At 34.4% G+C, this 20330-nt stretch overlaps 3 protein-coding genes and 1 long non-coding RNA gene across 4 annotated transcripts; 3 read left to right on the top strand and 1 right to left on the bottom strand.

Moving 5' to 3' along the window:
* Positions 1-2656: 2656 nt before the first annotated feature.
* LOC139503098 (uncharacterized) lies at positions 2657-3770 on the bottom strand. The gene is made up of 2 exons (XR_011659023.1): positions 2884-3770; positions 2657-2827 (listed from the first exon to the last, which is right to left on the bottom strand). It is a non-coding gene; the product is annotated as an uncharacterized lncRNA (long non-coding RNA).
* Positions 3771-12556: 8786 nt separating this feature from the next.
* On the top strand, positions 12557-13369 carry LOC139503331 (uncharacterized). Its single transcript, XM_071293102.1, has one exon. It carries the CDS (start codon positions 12557-12559, stop codon positions 13367-13369), a length of 813 nt encoding a protein of 270 aa, XP_071149203.1.
* Positions 13370-14799: 1430 nt separating this feature from the next.
* LOC139503329 (uncharacterized) lies at positions 14800-15318 on the top strand. The gene has a single exon (XM_071293100.1). The coding sequence runs from the start codon at positions 14800-14802 to the stop codon at positions 15316-15318; it is 519 nt and encodes a 172-aa protein (XP_071149201.1).
* Positions 15319-16338: 1020 nt separating this feature from the next.
* Positions 16339-17616, top strand: LOC139503328 (uncharacterized protein F54H12.2-like). Its single transcript, XM_071293098.1, has one exon. It carries the CDS (start codon positions 16339-16341, stop codon positions 17614-17616), a length of 1278 nt encoding a protein of 425 aa, XP_071149199.1.
* The last annotated feature ends 2714 nt before the right edge of the window (positions 17617-20330 follow it).

Here is a 20330-nt window from a genome sequence, read left to right as displayed (position 1 = left end):
ATAATATATTTTTTCCTGAGCTTTTTACATTTTTTTTAAAATTCATTTATTAGTTTAAAGATAACAATGTATATCAGGATAACATGTATTTTAAGGATCTGTCTAGTTTATTGATTACATGTTCAAAAATAGTTGTGCCATTTATTTTAATTTATACTGAGATTTATGATTGCTGTGCCAAAAAAATATTGGAGTTGTCTTCCTTTGTACAATACTTTTGATATAAGCAAGCAGCAAGTTCCAATTTAGTTTAGATTTTCAATTAAATGACAATTTATGTTTAAAGGTCTACAATGCAGGCTTTATATATTCAACACAAATTTAATGGGTGCATGTTTGTTGGCCAGATGCATGCCTGTCAACATTTCAAAATACCCATGGGGGCTCTATGTGCAAAGATGGCACTCATAATCCTGCCAACATTTCAAAATACCCATGGGGGCTCTATGTGCAAAGATGGCACTCATAATCCTGCCAACATTTCAAAATACCCATGGGGGCTCTATGTGCAAAGATGGCACCCATAATCCTGCTATATCTGCCTTCAAATTTAGTTTTATGTTATTCATTTGCTTCCTAATACTTTTACAATACTACACCCATAAATATTTTGTTTTAAATTGTGGTCTTAATTGCACTTTCAAAATATTTATTTGGGAGCTTCCATGGAGGTTAAATCCCCCACCCCAAATAGTGACAGTTGGCAGGTATAATGAATTCATGCAATATTGTGAAAAGCTAAGCATTTGTTATGCTCATACTGTGCACAAGTATGGATATGTACTGTAACTTATTTTTTTGGAAATAAATATTCAATTTGTATGAATGACTTAAATTATACTTTGTTCTAGTCCACAAAGTATTTGTTATAGGAAATGTGCAATGTTAGTTAATGAATTTAAAGGTTGTATATTTTATGTGTTCAGTTAAACGGTGCAATGTTTATTTATGTGCTCATAGTCAATTATAAGGAATTGACTTACCATTGTTATTTTTTTCAACATGGTAAACTTTTTTAGTGGTTTTTTCCCTGTTTTTTTTTCCATTTTTTAAGTTTTTTTTATTTGATTTTTTAACAGATATTGGTAATTTTCCAGAGTTATCTCCCATTGCAAACTTACATTAGAATTTATAATTATTTGAAAAGTAACTTTTAATTGAAAGATGATTTTTACACGAGTAAATTATTTTCCACTAAACATTGGGCAACCAATTATCAATCAACATTTGGGCTACTTTGGATAAAAATTGACCTTATTCAAATGGATAACAATACATGTGATCTGTTCCACATATTCTGGGTTGAAAAATCTCTTAGCCTTGCAAATTCTGTAATTGTTGGCAATTTAAAGTGGATATGAGAACCCTATAAAATAAACCAAAGGTATCTTGTATTTTGTATTTGAATGTCCTACAGATTTTCATGTATATGTGTACTTGTATATGTGTACATGTATATGTGTACTTGTATATGTGTACATGTATATGTGTACATGTATATGTGTCACGGGGGGGGTCTCAACATGGGATTTTGGGTACAGGTGTGCAGCTGGGATTTTAAAAACACCCCCCATTCATATATTGAATAATTGTGAAATCCCTACCTATACATATATTTCACAGCGAAATCATAACCCATTCATATATTTATCAGCTCAAATAGTACCTATATGCATATACAATCGGTCAATTACTACCTATTGATATATTTCCTCGGTAAAATTGCACCCCATTGATATATTTGACGGATCAAAAAAGGGACCCATTCCAGCGGCACATATGTATATACCTTTATATAGGAAGAGACCCCCCCGTGATATGTGTACTTGTATATGTGTACTTGTATATGTGTACATGTATATGTGTACATGTATATGTGTACATGTATATGTATATGTGTACTTTGTTGATTTCTATCCAAAGCAGTAAATTGTGATTCCCATTATGAAGTTATAACCCATAAGCATGTTACATTGAATAATCGTGTCTTCTTTACATTTAAAACTTCAATGCTGCTGTAGGGATGTTTTTTTCTTGTTAGAGAAGTTAAATATTTAAACTTTTATTAGTCCATCCATACTTTTTTTATTATTTGATATCTTTTTCCCAACAAGAAACAAAAACTTTTGATCTGAAATAATTTGTTATAAAATTTGTTTGTTGAAGTTTTGATTTATATTCTTGCTACATGTATTTGCTATTTTGTTTTCAGTTTAGTTGATATTTGTACTTAGTTGTAGCTTCCGAACTGTAGCTCTTAGATCCATATATTATTTTTTGACTATTTGCGGACCATCTACAAATTGTCCAAAAATAACATAAGGACCTAAGAGCTACAGTTCGGCAGCTAACTTAATTCTTATGTATTTTTATTAAAACATTGAAATCCAATGCATGTCTCATTAGTTATATACATTGTACATGCAGATTTATTATTTAAGGTTATCAGACAGATTTCTCATCTAATATTCAAATCATTAAGGAAATATTTTTGACTTAGTAAGTAAACAAAATATTGTTATGATATTTTTTATTATTCTATATTTGAATATTTTAATATTGAACTATCTGGAAGGAATTTTATCCATTGTATATAATTTAAATTTTGAAGACAATTTATAGTACATGTTTTTGTTTTGGGGGATCCGGGAAAGAATATTTTTTGATTTTTAGGAAGTCGGGATCAACCAATTATTATCCCTGGAATTTGGGATGCCATCCTCTCCTATCCCCCTCCCTCTTTTTGTAGGAATTGGAGATTGGAAGTATGGTAATATTTTGCATAAATTGTAAATAAAACAATTTTTTTTCTACAAGATAAAGGGATCTGACTATTTTCTACAAGATAAAGGGATCTGACTATTTTCTACAAGATAAAGGGACCTGACTACTCTTAAATGATCTGAATTGTATATTTGATATTAATAAGTAACATTGGTATGTGTATTTTTTCTGACACAATTTCAGACTTTCCAAGTGATAAATCTTGGAAAACATGTATATGTTAGGGAGGTCCAGAGAAGCAAGTTATAAGTTATGTTGCTTCTCTGGACGTCTCAAACAAGTTTTAAAATTCTTGGTGCTAATTTCTTCATGTGTGATACTCAAACTGTCTAACTATATATTTAAATGTAGGCCAGAATGCTGTACATGTAACTTAAAAAGTAACTTACTATTTGTGCATAGGTAGAAATACTGACATACTTTAAATATGTTGCAGTAATACGGACCTATTTTAAATACCAGTAATTTGGATTCATTTATTATCAAAGGTACCAATATTCGTGGATGGAGGAAGCTTAGATGTCTGTCGATATTTTATTTTGTGGATAGTGGAAAACTTACATGTCCGTCGATATTTTATTTTGTGGATAGTGGTAAACTTACATGTTCTTGGATATTTGATTTCGTGGTCTTGCCAAAATCTGAATATTACCTGATAGAAAATTTGTAAATCTTTTAATATTTAATATCTTGGTTCACCTGTACCCTCGAAATCCACGAAAAATTAGTATCCAACAAATAATAAAGAATCCAAAGTATGTGGCAGAAATACTAACCTATTTTAAATATGTTGCAGTAATACTGACCTATATAAATATGGACCAGTAATACTGACCTATTTTTAAGGGCCAGTTAAACTGACTTACTAATTATATGTGCAGGGCAAAATGCTGACAATGTATTGCTTATACATTTATAATACTCAAAATGTGCCAAATATCTTAATGATAGAAAACTAGAAAAAGTAATAAACTTATTTGATATTTTAATGTGTTTTCTTCAACATTTATCAAACTTATACAGCTAAAATTAAGAGGTGTGAGACCATGCCACTGGTGGAACAAATTTACAAATCAAAACCAAACATGGAATTGTGATATTGAGAGGAAGATAGTGTTCCTATAGACAAATAATCTGATATTGAGAGGAAGATAGTGTTCCTATAGACAAATAATCTGATATTGAGAGGAAGATAGTGTTCCTATAGACAAATAAACTGATATTGAGAGGAAGATAATGTTCCTATAGACAAATAATCTGATATTGAGAGGAAGATAGTATTCCTATAGACAAATAATCTGATATTGAGAGGAAGATAGTATTCCTATAGACAAATAATCTGATATTGAGAGGAAGATAGTATTCCTATAGACAAATAATCTGATATTGAGAGGAAGATAGTGTTCCTATAGACAAATAAACTGATATTGAGAGGAAGATAATGTTCCTATAGACAAATAATCTGATATTGAGAGGAAGATAGTATTCCTATAGACAAATAAACTTGTTTAGAGGATTGTAACACAACAACATCTTCTGAACACACCTTATCTAGTATTAAAAATAAGGAGATAGGAAATATGGTATGATTGCCAATGAGACAACAATCCACTCAAGTTCAAATGAAAGGAATGCAAGTAATTATGGGATAAAATTGAGAATGGAAATGGGGAATGTGTCAAAGAGACAACAACCCGACCAAATAAAAAACAACAGCAGAGGGTCACCAACAGGTCTTCAATGTAGCGAGAAATTCCCGCACCCGGAGGCGTCCTTCAGCTGGCCCCTAAACAAATATATACTAGTCCAGTGATAATGAACGCCATACTAATTTCCAAATTGTACACAAGAAACTAAAATTAAAATAAGAAACTATTCAGCCTTCAGCAATGAGAAAAAACCCATACTTATAAATAGTTGGCTAGGACTGTTACAGAAATCTCTTATTTTTGATATGATTGATCCTGTGGTATTGACCATATTATACTGTCATTTTAGTCCCCTACCAATGAAGTTGGAGGGGACTTTAGGTTTGCACTCCATCCGTCCATTTATCCAGAGACTACTATATTGTGTTATAGTAGTCTCAGATCTATCAGTTTTCCAATTATTTTATTCCTCCTTAAATATATTAATTTGGTATTTGGTGTATTGTTTTATCATGACAAGTTATAGATCAGGTTCAAATTTCGTTCCAGTCTGACAATTTTGTGTAGAGTTTTGTCCTTGAACATAGAAAATTCACTCATAATCAGTTTTCAGCACTCGTGCGTGAATATATTGATTTAATGACTAGTTTGATCATGACAAGTAACAGATCAAGTTTGAATTTTGGTCTGGTCTAATGATTTTGTGCAGAGTTATAGTACTTGGACTTCAAAAAAACCTCCCCCCATATAATCAGTTTTCCTCACTTTTTCCGCCAAACTTTGCGTTCTTGATTTGATTATTAGTTTATAGTTTTACATTCATGAAAAGTTAAAGATAAACTTCGAAATTTGTTTTTGTCTGGTGATTTTGTGCAGAGTTATGGTCCTTAGACTAAGAAAGTTCACTAAGATAATCAATTTTCCACATTTTGTTTTCGTCAGGCTGAAGATGTTGGCCTGATATTTGTTATATAAATGACACCATGACAAGTTATAGATCAAGTTAGCATTCTGTTCCGGGACATGGAATTTTTAACTAGTAGGGGACTATGTATTGCCAGGCAATACTCACAACAAGCTTGTTTTAAAATTGGTAAATTTTAGCTAATTTGACCCAAAGGGTCATTTGAGCTTTTGCCATCATTATGTGTCAGTTGTCTGTCAATCTGTTGTCTGTCGTTCTTAAACTTTCTTTCAAATCTTTTTGTTTGAAACAGTGATCAGTGGATTGAAGATCAGCTTCTTGTTCGTTCCTCCATTATCTGTGGAGCACTACCCATACGTAAAATAGAAGTGCGGGCTATTTACAAAAAAAATATTAACCTATGTACAGAAAAACCAAACTTTGTCTGCTTCATCTGTCGGATGTCTTCTGTCAGTTTTGTGATTATTGTCCAAATAGATCAATTACCATGTACACAGGGCTAAGCATAGAAGACATAGGTTAAATTGCAGTTTGTGTAGTAATACACGGTAAAGAGCAATAACAGAAAAACTTTGACAGGAGCTAGGTTAATAGTATTAAATGCTAAATTGACTAACATAGTAAGTTCTTGCTACATGAACTGACTTTCAGAAAAGTCAGACAACTTTATATGAAAGGTTTGACGATATTTAACATTTTTGCCTATTATCCAGAAAATTATAAAATCTAGGCAGAAACTTCAATACCAAATGTTGTCAGCAAGACAAGAGTTTTGTTTTGAACTTTTGTCCATAGTGATCCAACCATATATAGTTAAAACTTTTCTCGTTTGAATTGTTTTACATTGTCTTATCAGGGCTTTTTATAGCTCACTATGCAGTATGGGCATTGCTCATTGTTGAAGGTCGTACGGTGACCTATAGTTGTTAATGTCTGTGTCATTTTGTTCTTTTGTGGATAGTTGTCTCATTGGCAATCATACCACATCTTCTTTTTTATATGTAATACATCATATTCTGAATTTTATGAGGAAGTTGATTCAGTGTCTGTTCTGCAAAAACATCTACTTCATAAATTTGTAGAATAAAACAGGCTGGAGATACTAAATAATTTCATCATAGATACCAGGACTAAATTTAGTATCATGATACGCCAGACGAGCGTTTCGTCTACAAAAGACACATCAGTGATGCTCGAATCCAAAAAAGTTAAAAAGGCCAAATAAATTACGAAGTTGAAGAGTATTGAGGACCAAAATTCCTAAAAGTTTGCCAAATACAGCTAAGCTAATCTATGCCTGAGGTAGAAAAGCCTTAGTTTTTCAAAAATTCAAAAATGTGTAAAAGGACTACTAACTTCATATGCATAAGTCGAATAAGGTCTATATCACAAAGAAACCAACATATTATGACAAAAGGAAAGAAAATTCTCTTCGAAACACTTCATAAAAACTAAAGACCTCAATTGACCGGTTGATATCTGGTGCTGTACTAAAATTTAAAAGATTCGAGACATTTAAATTTGGAGCTTAAGTTGGGTAAGGTATTGTAACAAATATATATTGTCGGTTTGGAATGACTAATTTGTACGAACTGTATGCATGTTAAATTCCTATTTTGTTATTTAGTTGCGTTTTAAAAGGCTATTCAAAAGTCGGCCATGGTTCATGAATAGATTGATAGAGGGCTATTGGTATACATAAATAGTTTGATACAGGTCTATAGGTATGAAAGGGTCATCTATCAAAATGAAGTCTAACAATTATATAAATGATTGAATTTGTTTAGGTTATCAAATCTTTACGTATCATAAGATTGATATATCTGTAACAAGATGAGGGCTAGCTTGTTAACTTAAGGTGTCTTTGAGTTTATCGGTTACACAGCAAAGGGTGTCTTTAAGTTTATCGGTCACTCAACGAACCGGTTATTGTTCTAGCTATTGTATGATGTTAAAGATAAACAGTATCATATTTGGTAAGGTTTATAAGTGCATTAATTGCTTAGTGGTGTAGGAGTATGCTTAAATATAGTGGGGGGGGGGGGGGGGGGACTTCTTAAAACCAGAGACATATATACATATGTATGTGTATATATGTCTCTGTTAAAACCAAAATAAGAATATTTTAAGTCTTGTAGATTTTCAGTGTTTTCTATCTTTTTTTTTTTTTTTTTAATTCGCTATTTAAAGGAAAACATTGCCATAGAGTAGGGTCGGGGTAAAATCCTAGTCGCCTACGTCATAGAGTAGGGTCTGGGCAAAGTCCTAACTGCCTACGCCAGTGCTATTGATTGATTGATTGCTTAATGTCCAGTGGCAAATATATCATGCACAGTTAGGACGAGATTGCGTTTGAAATTAACAAAAGTTCACAAATATAAAACCAAAAAGCAAGATTGTATCTTTATCCCCCCTTTCCAATTTAGCAACGTTTCAAAATACAACCTAAGGAATTCTGCTTGATTTATATTCTAAATGAACAGTACATCATCATCTCATGTATTTATTCGTTCACTCAATATACCACACTTTAAAATCCCATCGAAAATTATCCGATTAAAGTCCATTCTAACAACATGGGTCTGGTTGGTATCTTTCTTTTACACGTTACAATATATTTCAAAATACCATTAAAAAAAACACACTCTCACAACGTCGTACATGTCTAATCGTTACACCACCTTTGAAAATACCAAGTGCTGGAATCTCACCAAGGTCCATTATCAAAACATTGTAAATGTATATTAGTGCCGTCGTTAGACTACGCTTGAAAATACCATTAAAAAATAATCTGACCGGAGACTAAAACAATAATATAATATTATACAAACTATATTCGCTCGAAAGATTATATTATAAGATTAAATAAGTTATAAACTATTTGAAACCATTCGATATTGTAACATACCGATTTACCACGAACATCGTAATTTGTACATTTCCGCTGATTTGGTAGCATTTCTTTTACATTTGTTCACACTGCTTGTATTTAAAAGTACTGTACCAATACATGATTCGATTAAAGAAAGGTTCACAGAGAATGAGGCAAACAATCACATACAATAGAAAATCCAAAACAACAAGAGGCTCATATATACTATGAAAGGCGTCGCGTGAAGGCAAGCCGCAGTGACTATGTGGTATGGGCCTTGTTCATTGTTGAAAGATGTACAGTGACTATAGTTGTTAATTTCTGTGTAATTTGATCTCTTGTGGAGAGTTGTCTCATTGGCAATCACACCACATATTCTTATTTTTATATTCACATAATATGTGGCAAACAATCATTCAATTGAAAATCCATACTCCAAAAACAACAAGAGGCTCCTAGGTGTCACGTGAAATCAAGCTTCACAGAATATGTGTCGAACATTTCAGATTCGATACAAATTCGATACTAAAAAAACTTTAAAGGCTCCTAGCGCCTAAAAATAGATCGCCTTGGAAAATATGCAAATTTTAAGTCACAACCATAGTTCACAGTAAATGTAACTTAGACCTGGTTTAATTCAGATCCTTTCGGTAAGCATCTATCATGGTTTTCATGGTAACAGCCGAAAACCGGGGGCGGAGAGGAGTCGTTATCAAAATCATTGAACGATGAGTTGATGTTCTACGAGTTTTTTTGACAGTTTTGATGATACTTTATATGCAAAGGTGTTGTCTTTATCAGTTTGTGTGTTTAAAGGTTATCTATATCATAGTTTTTAAGACTACAACTTAAAATCAAAGTAATGAAGTGCTGAACATCGGATCACCGCAAGTTCTGGTGGATGTTGCGACAAGCACTTGTCTCAGAATAAAAATCACATAGATATAGGAAGATGTGGTGTGAGTGTCATCTCTATACCTGAAAGTGAGGTTTGTGTACAGATATATTTTTTTCTGGAACAAGTTCGTGCGTGGATGAAGAATTAATGGCAGAGAATTCAACCTCACCGTAATGCCTATTATATTGTAATGATACAAATCAGTATATATATACTCTTGTTTATTTTTTATATTTTATAGTAACACTTGTATATTTCAGTTACATGTATATATAATTTTCAGGAATTTTCATGCATTTGTATATCATTCTATTCTACTATATTAAAAATAGTGCAGTGCAAGTGCACGGTGCACACTCTTCAATAATAATTCGATGTTTCTTATAGAATGGATTTGAGTTGGCATTCGTATTTTCCCGCAAAAATTGTTTAATCATCCATGCAGTTTTTGTTCCTTGAGATTGCATATTTTGGCTTTAATATTGATTCACTTATAGGGTCTTTGCACCGGAACTAAACACATTTATCTTAAAAAACAGTTGTTGGCATGACACGGGTTATGTTCTTCTCATATATTTTATGATAGTATGATACTAAACCCCTAACGGGAGGGATTGTGCCTGATATTCATATGATGAAGACATAATCTTTCAATCAGTTTAATTGAGGTCTGGAGCTGGTATGTCAGTTAACTGCTAGTAGTCTGTTGTTATTTATGAATTATTCACGGTCATTTTGTTTATTTTCTTTTGTTACATCTTCTGACATCGGACTCGGACTTCTATTGAACTGAATCTTAATGTGCGTATTGTTATGTGTTTACTTTTCTACATTGTCTAGAGGTATAGTGGGAGGGTTTAGATCTCACAAACATGTTTAACCACGCCGCAATTTTGCGCCTGTCCCAAGTCAGGAGCCTCTGGCCTTTGTTAGTCTTGTATGATTTTTAATTTTAGTTTCTTGTGTATAATTCGGAGTTAATTATGACGTCCATTATCACTGTACTAGTATACACATTTTTAAGGGACCAGCTGAAGGACGCCTACGGGTGAGGGAGTTTCTCGCTACATTGTAGACCCATTGGTGGCCTTCGGCTGTTGTCTGCTCTATGTTCGGGTTGTTGTCGCTTTGACACATTGCCCATTTCCTTTCTCAATTTTATTAACGATTTTTTACTTATATGTATAAACATTTTAATATTATTAATTTATTAACGAAAGTTATGTAATGAAAATGAAATAATGAAATATCAATACACCAGAATGCCCTCACTGCCATCCGCTGTAATAATAAAATCGAGTCAATGTAAATTGTCATTTATCTGGATGGCAATAACTACTATAAGGAGTCATATCTAGTTATTTGTGCTTTTTCTTCGTTTTTCTCTGTATGTGTTATAATTGTCAGCTTCAACATGTACACCATTTCACAAACAGAATCCCACTCAACGCCATTTCGGCAATGTTTCATCAAATTCTTTCATGACACGATGATAAAATAAAATAAAATTGATGTTCCTTGTAACATGCTTTCCTTATATCCGTACGAAATTTAAAGCCCAGACTATCAAACCAGATCAAAGATAAATGAAATGTTTCGATCCTATATACTGATATATACAATAACGGTGGTCTTACATAAAATCGCAGGACATTTCATTGATGAATAAAATAAATTAATTACAATACGTACGAAAAAAATAAATGACTTTTTGCCTGAATGTTTTGTATAGAAATTCTTGTGTTGACTTTGAAAACTAATTTTGAAATTTAAATATTTTGTATTAACACAACCTGCAATTGAGTTAAACACGTTGTTGTGTTGTAAACAATAATTATTGGGTGACTTTAACATGTCGATACATCTAATAGCCGACTTACTCTGAACTGAAATGGACTACTGTTCGTCGTTCTAATGCTTTGGTGTGCAACAAAGTTGAAAATAGTTCGTACTATACATACATCTAATAGCCGACTTATACGCTAAACGGATATAGACTGCTGTTCGTCGTTCTAGAGCTTTGGTGTGCGACAAACCAGTTCGTATTTTATCTGAGTTCAATAGTTCTTAATATTTATAACTCGTATAATAAAAAGTTTCTTTTCGTACAAAGAGCATTAAATATTTAATGTCCATATTTGTTATTCTCTCGAGACCAATTATTACAAAATTATCAAAAGGTTAATATGGACGAGTTGTGTTTTTCGACAGTGGACTTGTGACTTGTACTGTTCGTGTAGTATAGTGAATTATCGAAAGGTTAATACGGACGAGTTGTAATTCTGGACCTATATTCCAACAGTGGACTTGTGACTTGTGCTGTTCGCATACAGTGAAATATCAATTTGTATCTTAATACGAACTCCGTGTATCATAGATATAGTTAAGACCGTTATCAGCATTTGACTTTTGTTTCCTTATATGTCGAATTAATTAGCAGTAGATATTCACAACAGTAGAGTAGTGGTTTGTTACACCCCTCCCCAATATCATACATGGGCATGACTCATTAACGGCAGATGTCTTTATTTGGGGTGTATAATATGATGGGGTTTATAGATTTAAGGAATATAATTACCACGTTATAAACACCTGTTGGGGGTTATAATTTTCATGTCATCAAAGTCCGTTGGTTCAAAATACATTTACCTGTGTTTTCTTCTTCTATTAATAGATGTAATCATAAAAATGATTACTATATATAGAAATCAGTCTTTCGTGTTATTTTTTTATCTATGCAATTGATGTAAAATGTCAAACGTTCTTTCAAAAGAAATTAAGAGGGTGAGTAAAATATCAATGAAAAAAAAAAGTTTTCCCCTTCAATATTTTTTTACATTGTTTTGTCTTTATTATTTTTTCTTTTCTAAACTGTGAATTGTAAAATATTTTTTCGCCCCCAATTTAATTATAATAAACATTTTGAAAAATATTTTCCCCCGTGTTTTTTTTTCTTTGTTTTTATTTTATTTCTTTAGCCGTGGATTATAAAATATCATATGTTGAATATTGTTTTTATTTCGCCCCCAATTTATTATTGTGAAAAAAACTATCTCGCCCCCAAATTTATTATTGTTTAAATCTAATTCTTTGTAGGTTCGCTTTCTATCGGATGAAAAAATTAAAGAAATCCACCCCATGATAGTTTGGTCGTTTGCAAACCGTGAGGCACGAAAGGGGCATTGGATGACATACGCCATTGATGCCGATCGATTCAGGCGACGTATTTTTACAATGGAGAAGATATGTACCCCAATTTTATCCCAAGACCACAGACAAAGGGTGTATAAAAACTTACGATCTTCAGATATTATAACCCCCAATTCGTAGATTTTCAGCCCCCTAGCACCTGTTCTCTCAGATCATTATAAATACACGTCTGGAATTGTTCAGGGTATCAGAATAAGAAATACAATCCAATCGTCAACATGCAGGAAGAGCACAGACAGTCCTTAAAGAGAAATTACGTGCAATTGGTAAAAGAAACACCAACAGATCTTGTTGTTGATCATTTGTACCAGAATGGGATCCTGACAGATGAGATGAGGGAAGAAATTTTACAGAATTCAAACTCTTATTCGAAAACTAGACAACTCATTACAACACTTCAGAGAAGGGGCCCAAGGGCATTTGAATGTTTTTGTACAGCACTGACTGATGAAGGCAAGTCAAGTTTAGTACATCTTTTGAAAGAGTCAAAGATTAAATCAGAAGTATCAAAAGATAGAGCCATGTTACCTATAGGAGGAGATATATTTGTCGTCGTCAATGAATGGCGTGACAAGGTGTTGATTCACATCCGTAAATACGAAAAGAATTCAGCAGACGTGTATGTTCCTACAAAAAAGGGAATCGCACTGGATCTGAACCAATGGCAGCTATTAGAAATGTATGTTAACGAAATCGAAGAGGCTATAAGTCAGATGATTGATGACGTTACAGGGGTTCCTGAAATGACTTTTCATCTTGGTAGAGGTGTGTACGTTTCTGTTAACAAAACGTACCCAACAGTTGATGTCAGACAACGCTGGAAGATACCTGAAACCAATCAGATAGTTTCAACAAAGAAGGGCATTTCTCTCACATATGACAAGTGGGAAGCGTTGAAAGGGACATTTCCTGACGTCAGAGAGACTGTTCCTGAAATAGAAACTACGACCCCTTGTATTTTATCAGAAGACCATCAAAACCAAGAAGGGATGCTCATGTGTTCAAACTGTAACCCATTTGCCGAACCTTAATGAAGGACGAGGTATAAAAGCGTTAAACCTGTCTGAGTGATCCATTGCGTCTCCTGTTGGTTCAGAACACAACATGAATTCAAGAGAAATATCGTTCGAGTCTGTAGAACGAAACGAACCTTTAATGCTTAATATGGGGCGTAAAATGCCTTCTCAGTTAAGTTTGGCGTCCAACATTTCCTCCATGTATGAAAAATATGCAATGCATTTAGACGTGATTAAATGGACTGGTGTCGTTGTACTTGTTGCTCTGATGTCATCAAGTTTAGCTGTAACCAGTGAAATGTCCCGGAGAGTATCCAATAACCAGACAGACTGTAAAAGGATTTCGATAGATCATACGAACAGAAATATGATGATGATAAACAATAGGACATGTAGATATTTTGAACAGTTTGATCTCCCGGGAAACTATAAAGTCACTGTATGTTCAATCAGAAAACAAGTCTGGGTGGATGTTAAACATTTTAAAAAGTGCGGTATACAGTTCAACCCTAAACAATGGAAATATTGGCAGAGATTGAAACCAAATATAAACAGTGCTATGAAAAGAGCTGGTGAAGAACTAAGACAAAAGACATGATAAATTTGATTGATTATGATTATTTATGTATTTTTTTATATTATAATAAATAAATTTTGAAAAAAAAGATCAAATGTTTTGTATTTATTGAAACTGTTACCAAAGCTTTGTTTCATTCGGTATAAAAGACAACTGCAGTCACAAAAAAAAACGGAAATCTGCAACCGGAAATTACGAAAAAAACAAAATCGTTATAAATAACAGGTTCACATAAAGTGTATTATTCGATATGAGTTCGTTAAACTACGAGGACTATTTGCAAAAAATATGGCATGACCCTAAACATGCTGCTGCCTTTACGGGTTCTGACAAATTATATAACATAGTGAAACAAGAAGGAAAAATTAAAATAGGAAGGCACAAAATAAAGCAATGGCTACAAGACCAGGACACCTATAGTCTATCACGAAATAATGTACACAAATTTAAAAAAAGTCGATATGTTGTGGATACAATAGATAGTCTCTGGGAAATGGACTTAGCCCAACTAGATAAATTCCAAACCTTCAACTCGGGAAACAAATTCTTATTATTTGTTATTGATTGTTTTTCAAAGTTTCTATGGATACAACCAATTGTGGATAAAACCCACACCAGTGTACTAAATGCCTTGAAAACAATTATGAGTGGAAAAAGGAAGCCTACCTCCATTCGATCAGACTTAGGAAAAGAATTTAAAAACCAATACGTACGGAAGTATCTTTCGAGCCAGGGGGTAAACACGTATTATTCTCTTAACGATACGAAATGTGCAATTGTCGAGAGAAGCATTCGAACTGTTAAGTCGATTTTATTCAGGTATTTCAGACACAACCAAACGTATAAATACGTAAATGTCCTACAAGATATGGTCAAGGGGTATAACGCAAGACCGCATCGTACACTTGGTGGTTTCTCACCGGTTGATGTGACTAAACGCAATGCAGATGAAGTTCGTTTAAGTGCGTATCTTGCCCGAAATCCTAAGAAAAGGGAAAAGAAAGTTATTAAAAAAACAGAGATCAAAAGAAGGAAAAAAAGCTTTAGGTATAAAATAAATGATCTTGTCCGACTTACATTCAAAAGTCATCCATTTCAACGTGGCTATCTACAGAAATGGACAGAGGAGATATTCAAGATTTCTCGTCGGTATTTTCGACAAAATCTTAGTCTGTATAAGGTCGTTGACCTTCAAAATGACGAAATAGAAGGGACCTTCCAAGATAGTGAAGTTCAGAAAGTACGGAAGGATGGCGATACCATATGGAAAATAGAAAAAGTTGTTAAAAGACGACAAAAAAATGGCGTTAAACAGGTATTGGTTCGTTGGCTTGGCTACCCTAAAAAGTTCGACTCATGGGTTCCCGCTTTGGACATCCAGAAGTAAATAAATAACACGACTTCATTTAACACAACGTCATTTTCGTTCAAGATGAGTATACGTATGGTTCTCAAGTCGTCCGATGGTTCCGATTTGTTTGAAAAGAACATGGCTCACGACTTCACTGTACAATTGGATAGGCAAATAAATCTTGAAGCATACTGGGTAGTGGCATTGACAGAAATCGATCTCACTTATAAAAGCTCGTCAAAATATATAGACGATGTTTACGTCTATTCAAACATTTGTGAAGAGAGTTTTGTAGGATCTTCTGAGAAACCAATCCTTCGAAAAATTTACATCAGTAAAGACGCAACGGAGGCACATGTTATTAACAAGAAAAAACACTACAGGTCACATATCATCTTTAACACTCCTTATTATGTTCCTGTACGTTTGGGACAATTGAACCAAGTTCACATCTATTTAAAAGACGACAAGGGACAACCGTGTTCAGTTGTCAATTTGGACGCCTGTGTAACACTTCACTTAAAGAAGTATTCCTTTCTGTAGAGATGTCTAAATCTCCTTACATCAGTGATGCATTGGTATGGCAAGAGACCATAAATCAAGCCAAACATTTAAAAAAAACCACAATAATCAATTAGGAAAGGGTTTTCCTAGACGTTACAGCAGACATCGATTTGTCATTCTGAAGAAAAACTTACCTAAAATTGAAACCAAGGTGGAGCAAATAGCCCCAACAGTGGCAATCGAAGAACGTGCTGCTTCAGAACTGAAACAACAGAAGAACGACAAAGACCCTCACGTCCTACAGGGAAAAAAGGCTAAATCTGACGGTATAAAAGGCAGGAAATCAAAACCAAAAAACAGTAAAGTTGGAAAGCTCAAAGAGGCAACAGGTAAAAAACAGAAAGCTAAAAACAGTGCACCGAGCAAGAAAAAACGGGCTACAAGGAATAAACCTCGGAAAATAGATTTCGAAACTGAACCTTCCATTTTTAATAGAGGAGCAGCAAAGAAATGGCGTATTTAAACGACGAAAATAAAGACATTAGCATTCCGATGGAGTTGGATTTGTTTGAAGAACCAAAAAATCAAGTAGCTATTGATCGGATATTTTTTTCGGAAACTAGGCCAATGTCAAACTTTACTTCGCCAGATGTATCTACAGTAGATTTTTTCGTTTCTGGACAAGGTCCCGAATACATGGATTTAAGACGGAGTAGATTATATGTTCGTGCAAAACTTGTCAAGGCCGATGGAACGGCACTTGACGATACCGATACGTCGAGTATTGTAAATTTGCCTCTTCAAGCTATGTGGACACAAATGGATGTGTATATGAACAATAAACTAGTGTCTTTAAATACGTCAAACTACCCATGGAAGGCCTATATTAACACTATTCTTACCAGTGGGACCGATGAACAGAAATCACAACTTCAGTCACAATTGTTCATGAAAGATTCCGGTGATTTAGCGAATACGGATGGAAAAAACGGAGCTAACACTGGATTGATTCTTCGTCGAGATTTTATCAAGAACAGTAGAGAATTTGAAATGGAGGGACCGCTGTTTGAAGACATATTTTCACTGGATCGCCATTTAATACAAGGCGTCGATTTGTATATAAAACTTTACCGTAGTAGCGACCAGTTTTTTGTCATTTCGGGTGAAGACGCCCCCGCCTACAAGTTACAGTTGTTAGATTGTGTTTATAAGGCATGCAAAATTAAAGTCGATCCTGGCATTATTGTTAACCATATGAAACAGATAGAAACCAAACCAGTCCGTTACTATTTTCAAAGGACAGAAGTGAAACGAAACACTATCAATAAAGACTCAAGGGAGTTTATTTGGGACAATATGTTCAACATCCGCCCAAGTACTCTGGTCTTAGGGTTGATCTCACAAGAAAGCGGAAATGGAACGTACGATACTAACCCTTTCTGTTTCAACCATTACAATGCAACTGATGTAGGACTGTACGTAAACGGAGAGAGCGTTCCAGCGAGACCGTTAAAACTTGACTTTGGGGATAATAGACAGTATGCAACGGCATACGCTAATCTATTTGAGGTCTGTGAAAAAATGAATAGAGACGCAGGACTCACCATTACTAGAGAAGACTATGGAAAAGGGTACACCTTGTATGCTTTTCCATTGGACCCGAAAGGACTTGGAGATGACTATATAAACTTGGTGAAGCATGGGAACGTGAGAGCTGAAATAAAATTCAAGACGGGACTACCCTCTGCTGTCACGTGCATAGCGTTTGGAGTATTCGATTCATTTCTAGAGATAGACCATTCCCGAAACGTTCGCTATATACAGTCATGAATGGGAACGAACTAGAATGTGCTATCCGATCCAATTCGTGTATACAAATGCAGGTGAAAGGAGTATTTGCAAGGAACAATTTACCAACAGGAAAAATACATTACCCCAGTGCCTACATCGTCAACAACCATACGAGTGATCTGCCAGGGGAACATTGGATGGCAATTGTGTTAGAAAGTAAATCACATGGGGTGTTTTTCGACAGTTTTGGAAAACCACCGGAATTCTATGGAGAAGAATTAAAACATTTTCTGAACTGTTACGTGAAACAATACGAGTGTTTTAATGTACAAGTGCAACCAAAGTCGTCTTCTCATTGTGGATTTTTTGTGTTAACTTTTCTCATGTTGAATCTATGTTTTAAATATTCATTAAATAGTATTGTCAATATTTTCGATTCAAACGTTTATGCTAACGACCATTTTGTATTTAATTTTGTCAACACTTATTATAGTTTGTGTCAATAAAATATATCATGCGTCCATCGTGTTAAATTATCTGTCCTGTGTCAAATGCTCTCATACCTTATCCGGACGTCAAGATGACAACTTCTCGCGATATTTTACCTTTTCAAAGTCCTTGCACTTTCATGATATCGGGAGCGACTCAAAGTGGAAAGACTACATATTGTCAATATTTTCGATTCAAACGTTTATGCTAACGACCATTTTGTATTTAATTTTGTCAACACTTATTATAGTTTGTGTCAATAAAATATATCATGCGTCCATCGTGTTAAATTATCTGTCCTGTGTCAAATGCTCTCATACCTTATCCGGACGTCAAGATGACAACTTCTCGCGATATTTTACCTTTTCAAAGTCCTTGCACTTTCATGATATCGGGAGCGACTCAAAGTGGAAAGACTACATTTGTAATGAAATTACTAAGGCAAGCATCTGTCATGTTTAATACCCCACCGGTTCAAATAGTTTACTGTTATACGGAGTTTCAACCCATTTTTGACCAAGCTCAACAAACTATACCCAATTTGTTACTGTACGAGGGCTTCCCCACAAGAAGTGACATTATAGAATGGACCAACCCGGACAAGCACACAGTCCTTGTACTGGATGACATGATGAGATTGATCAGTAAGAGTGACGAGGCTTTACACCTGTCAACCGCGCTATCACATCACAGGAACTGTTCGGTAATTTTCATAACCCAAAATCTGTTTGAAAAAGGAACACATTTCAGATCGATAAGTTTGAATACCCATATTTTTGTACTTATGGCCAATAACAGAGATAAAAAACAACTTCTCGCCTTTGCAAGTCAGGCATTTCCCGGTGAGACGAAATATTTCAAAGAGGCCTATGATAAAGCCATCAGTTATGTTTCAGTTGGGGGATATCTGGTATGCGACTTATCCCCTTATACGGATAAAAAGTACCGCTTGCGTACTTCGATATTTCCAACTGATGACGTCACCATTGTATATGCCCCAAAGAAATAAAACCGGAGACAAGCACACCTACACCACCAGTTCACAAGAAAGATGCCGTCAAGGATCACCTCATACAGTACGTTTCTGAAATTCGTATATGATGCTAACCCTAGACAACAGAAAGTGTTAATTCAGGCAGCTTCGAATGATCAAATCGATATCATATCGGAAATAGCATTAAATATATACAGAGGAAGCTTACCGGTGAACCCCTCTCATATAAGAAAGCTTAGATCTTACATCCTTCACATTCGTTCCTTGTCATCCCGATCGATCACATACACACGGAAAAGGAATATTTTAGTGAGACATCCTACTCTGACTTGCCTTTTGATTAAACCGGTTTTGTCACTTCTAAACGAACAGTAATGGCACAAGAGCTCATACTCGTGTCTAGGGAAAGATACGAACGTCTCATGAATCAACCAGAAACTCACCATCAAACAGACTTGGGTGAAAAGGACAGATTGAAAAACGACCACGACGAAAAACCCATAGCTAACTTTATGCCAATGATAGATCGTTCTTTACCCCAAAAAGTAAAGAAACGCGCGAACGATCTTTACAGATTCGTTTTAGCTCAAGACAACAACCTGTTGAATCATAATGAACAAGGCGAATTATTAGTAAACGGGAAAACAATGACTGGCTCGCACATTGTAGATCTTATTCACCACGTCGTGTCAACACTCCATAGAAAAAAACCAATTGGAAGTTCGGAGTTTCAAGCCATTTTGAGGAAACTGAATGTACCAAAGAGATTATTTGCAGAACGGAGGAAAAAACCTTTAACACAGACGGGAGGCTTATTCGTACAGGGGAAGGGAAGGAGAGACGTCATTCCTGGCATATCACATAAAAAAGAACAGATTCGTTGGATAAAATACTAACTTTATTTTTACAACATATACGATATTTTTTATTCAATAAAATCATCGTGTAATAGTCTTTTTCTTTCTTTTTATATATACCCATAAGGGACGGTATCGTAATTGTCAAGAATAACACGTTTGTCATACGCGAATTTATACTTCTTCTTTTCTTTTCTGCTGAATATTTTTCTCTGGTGAGGTAGTCGACTTATTTTAGTTGGATTAGTTAACGTTTTGCACATGTCCCTGTCCAATATGATCATCTCCCTGACAGCATTAAAGTTAACACTGTTAGAATTTGTAAAATTAAGTGTAAAACCTTTGACTTTACACGTTTCAGTCTTGAGTGTCCGATACGCATAATTTTTCGGTCCACCGGACACAAATTCTAC

Source organism: Mytilus edulis, chromosome 14 (genome assembly GCF_963676685.1).
Source record: "Mytilus edulis chromosome 14, xbMytEdul2.2, whole genome shotgun sequence".
Lineage (NCBI taxonomy): Eukaryota > Metazoa > Mollusca > Bivalvia > Mytilida > Mytilidae > Mytilus > Mytilus edulis.
The sequence above is the reverse complement of the archived record's forward strand: the minus strand, read 5'-3'. Positions and strand labels throughout refer to the sequence as shown.

Bases quoted from the DNA above. Each gene is read 5' to 3' on its own strand.
- LOC139503331 (XM_071293102.1), top strand. From the start codon at position 12,557: ATGCAGGAAGAGCACAGACAGTCCTTAAAGAGAAATTACGTGCAATTG.
- LOC139503329 (XM_071293100.1), top strand. From the start codon at position 14,800: ATGGTCAAGGGGTATAACGCAAGACCGCATCGTACACTTGGTGGTTTC.
- LOC139503328 (XM_071293098.1), top strand. From the start codon at position 16,339: ATGGAGTTGGATTTGTTTGAAGAACCAAAAAATCAAGTAGCTATTGAT.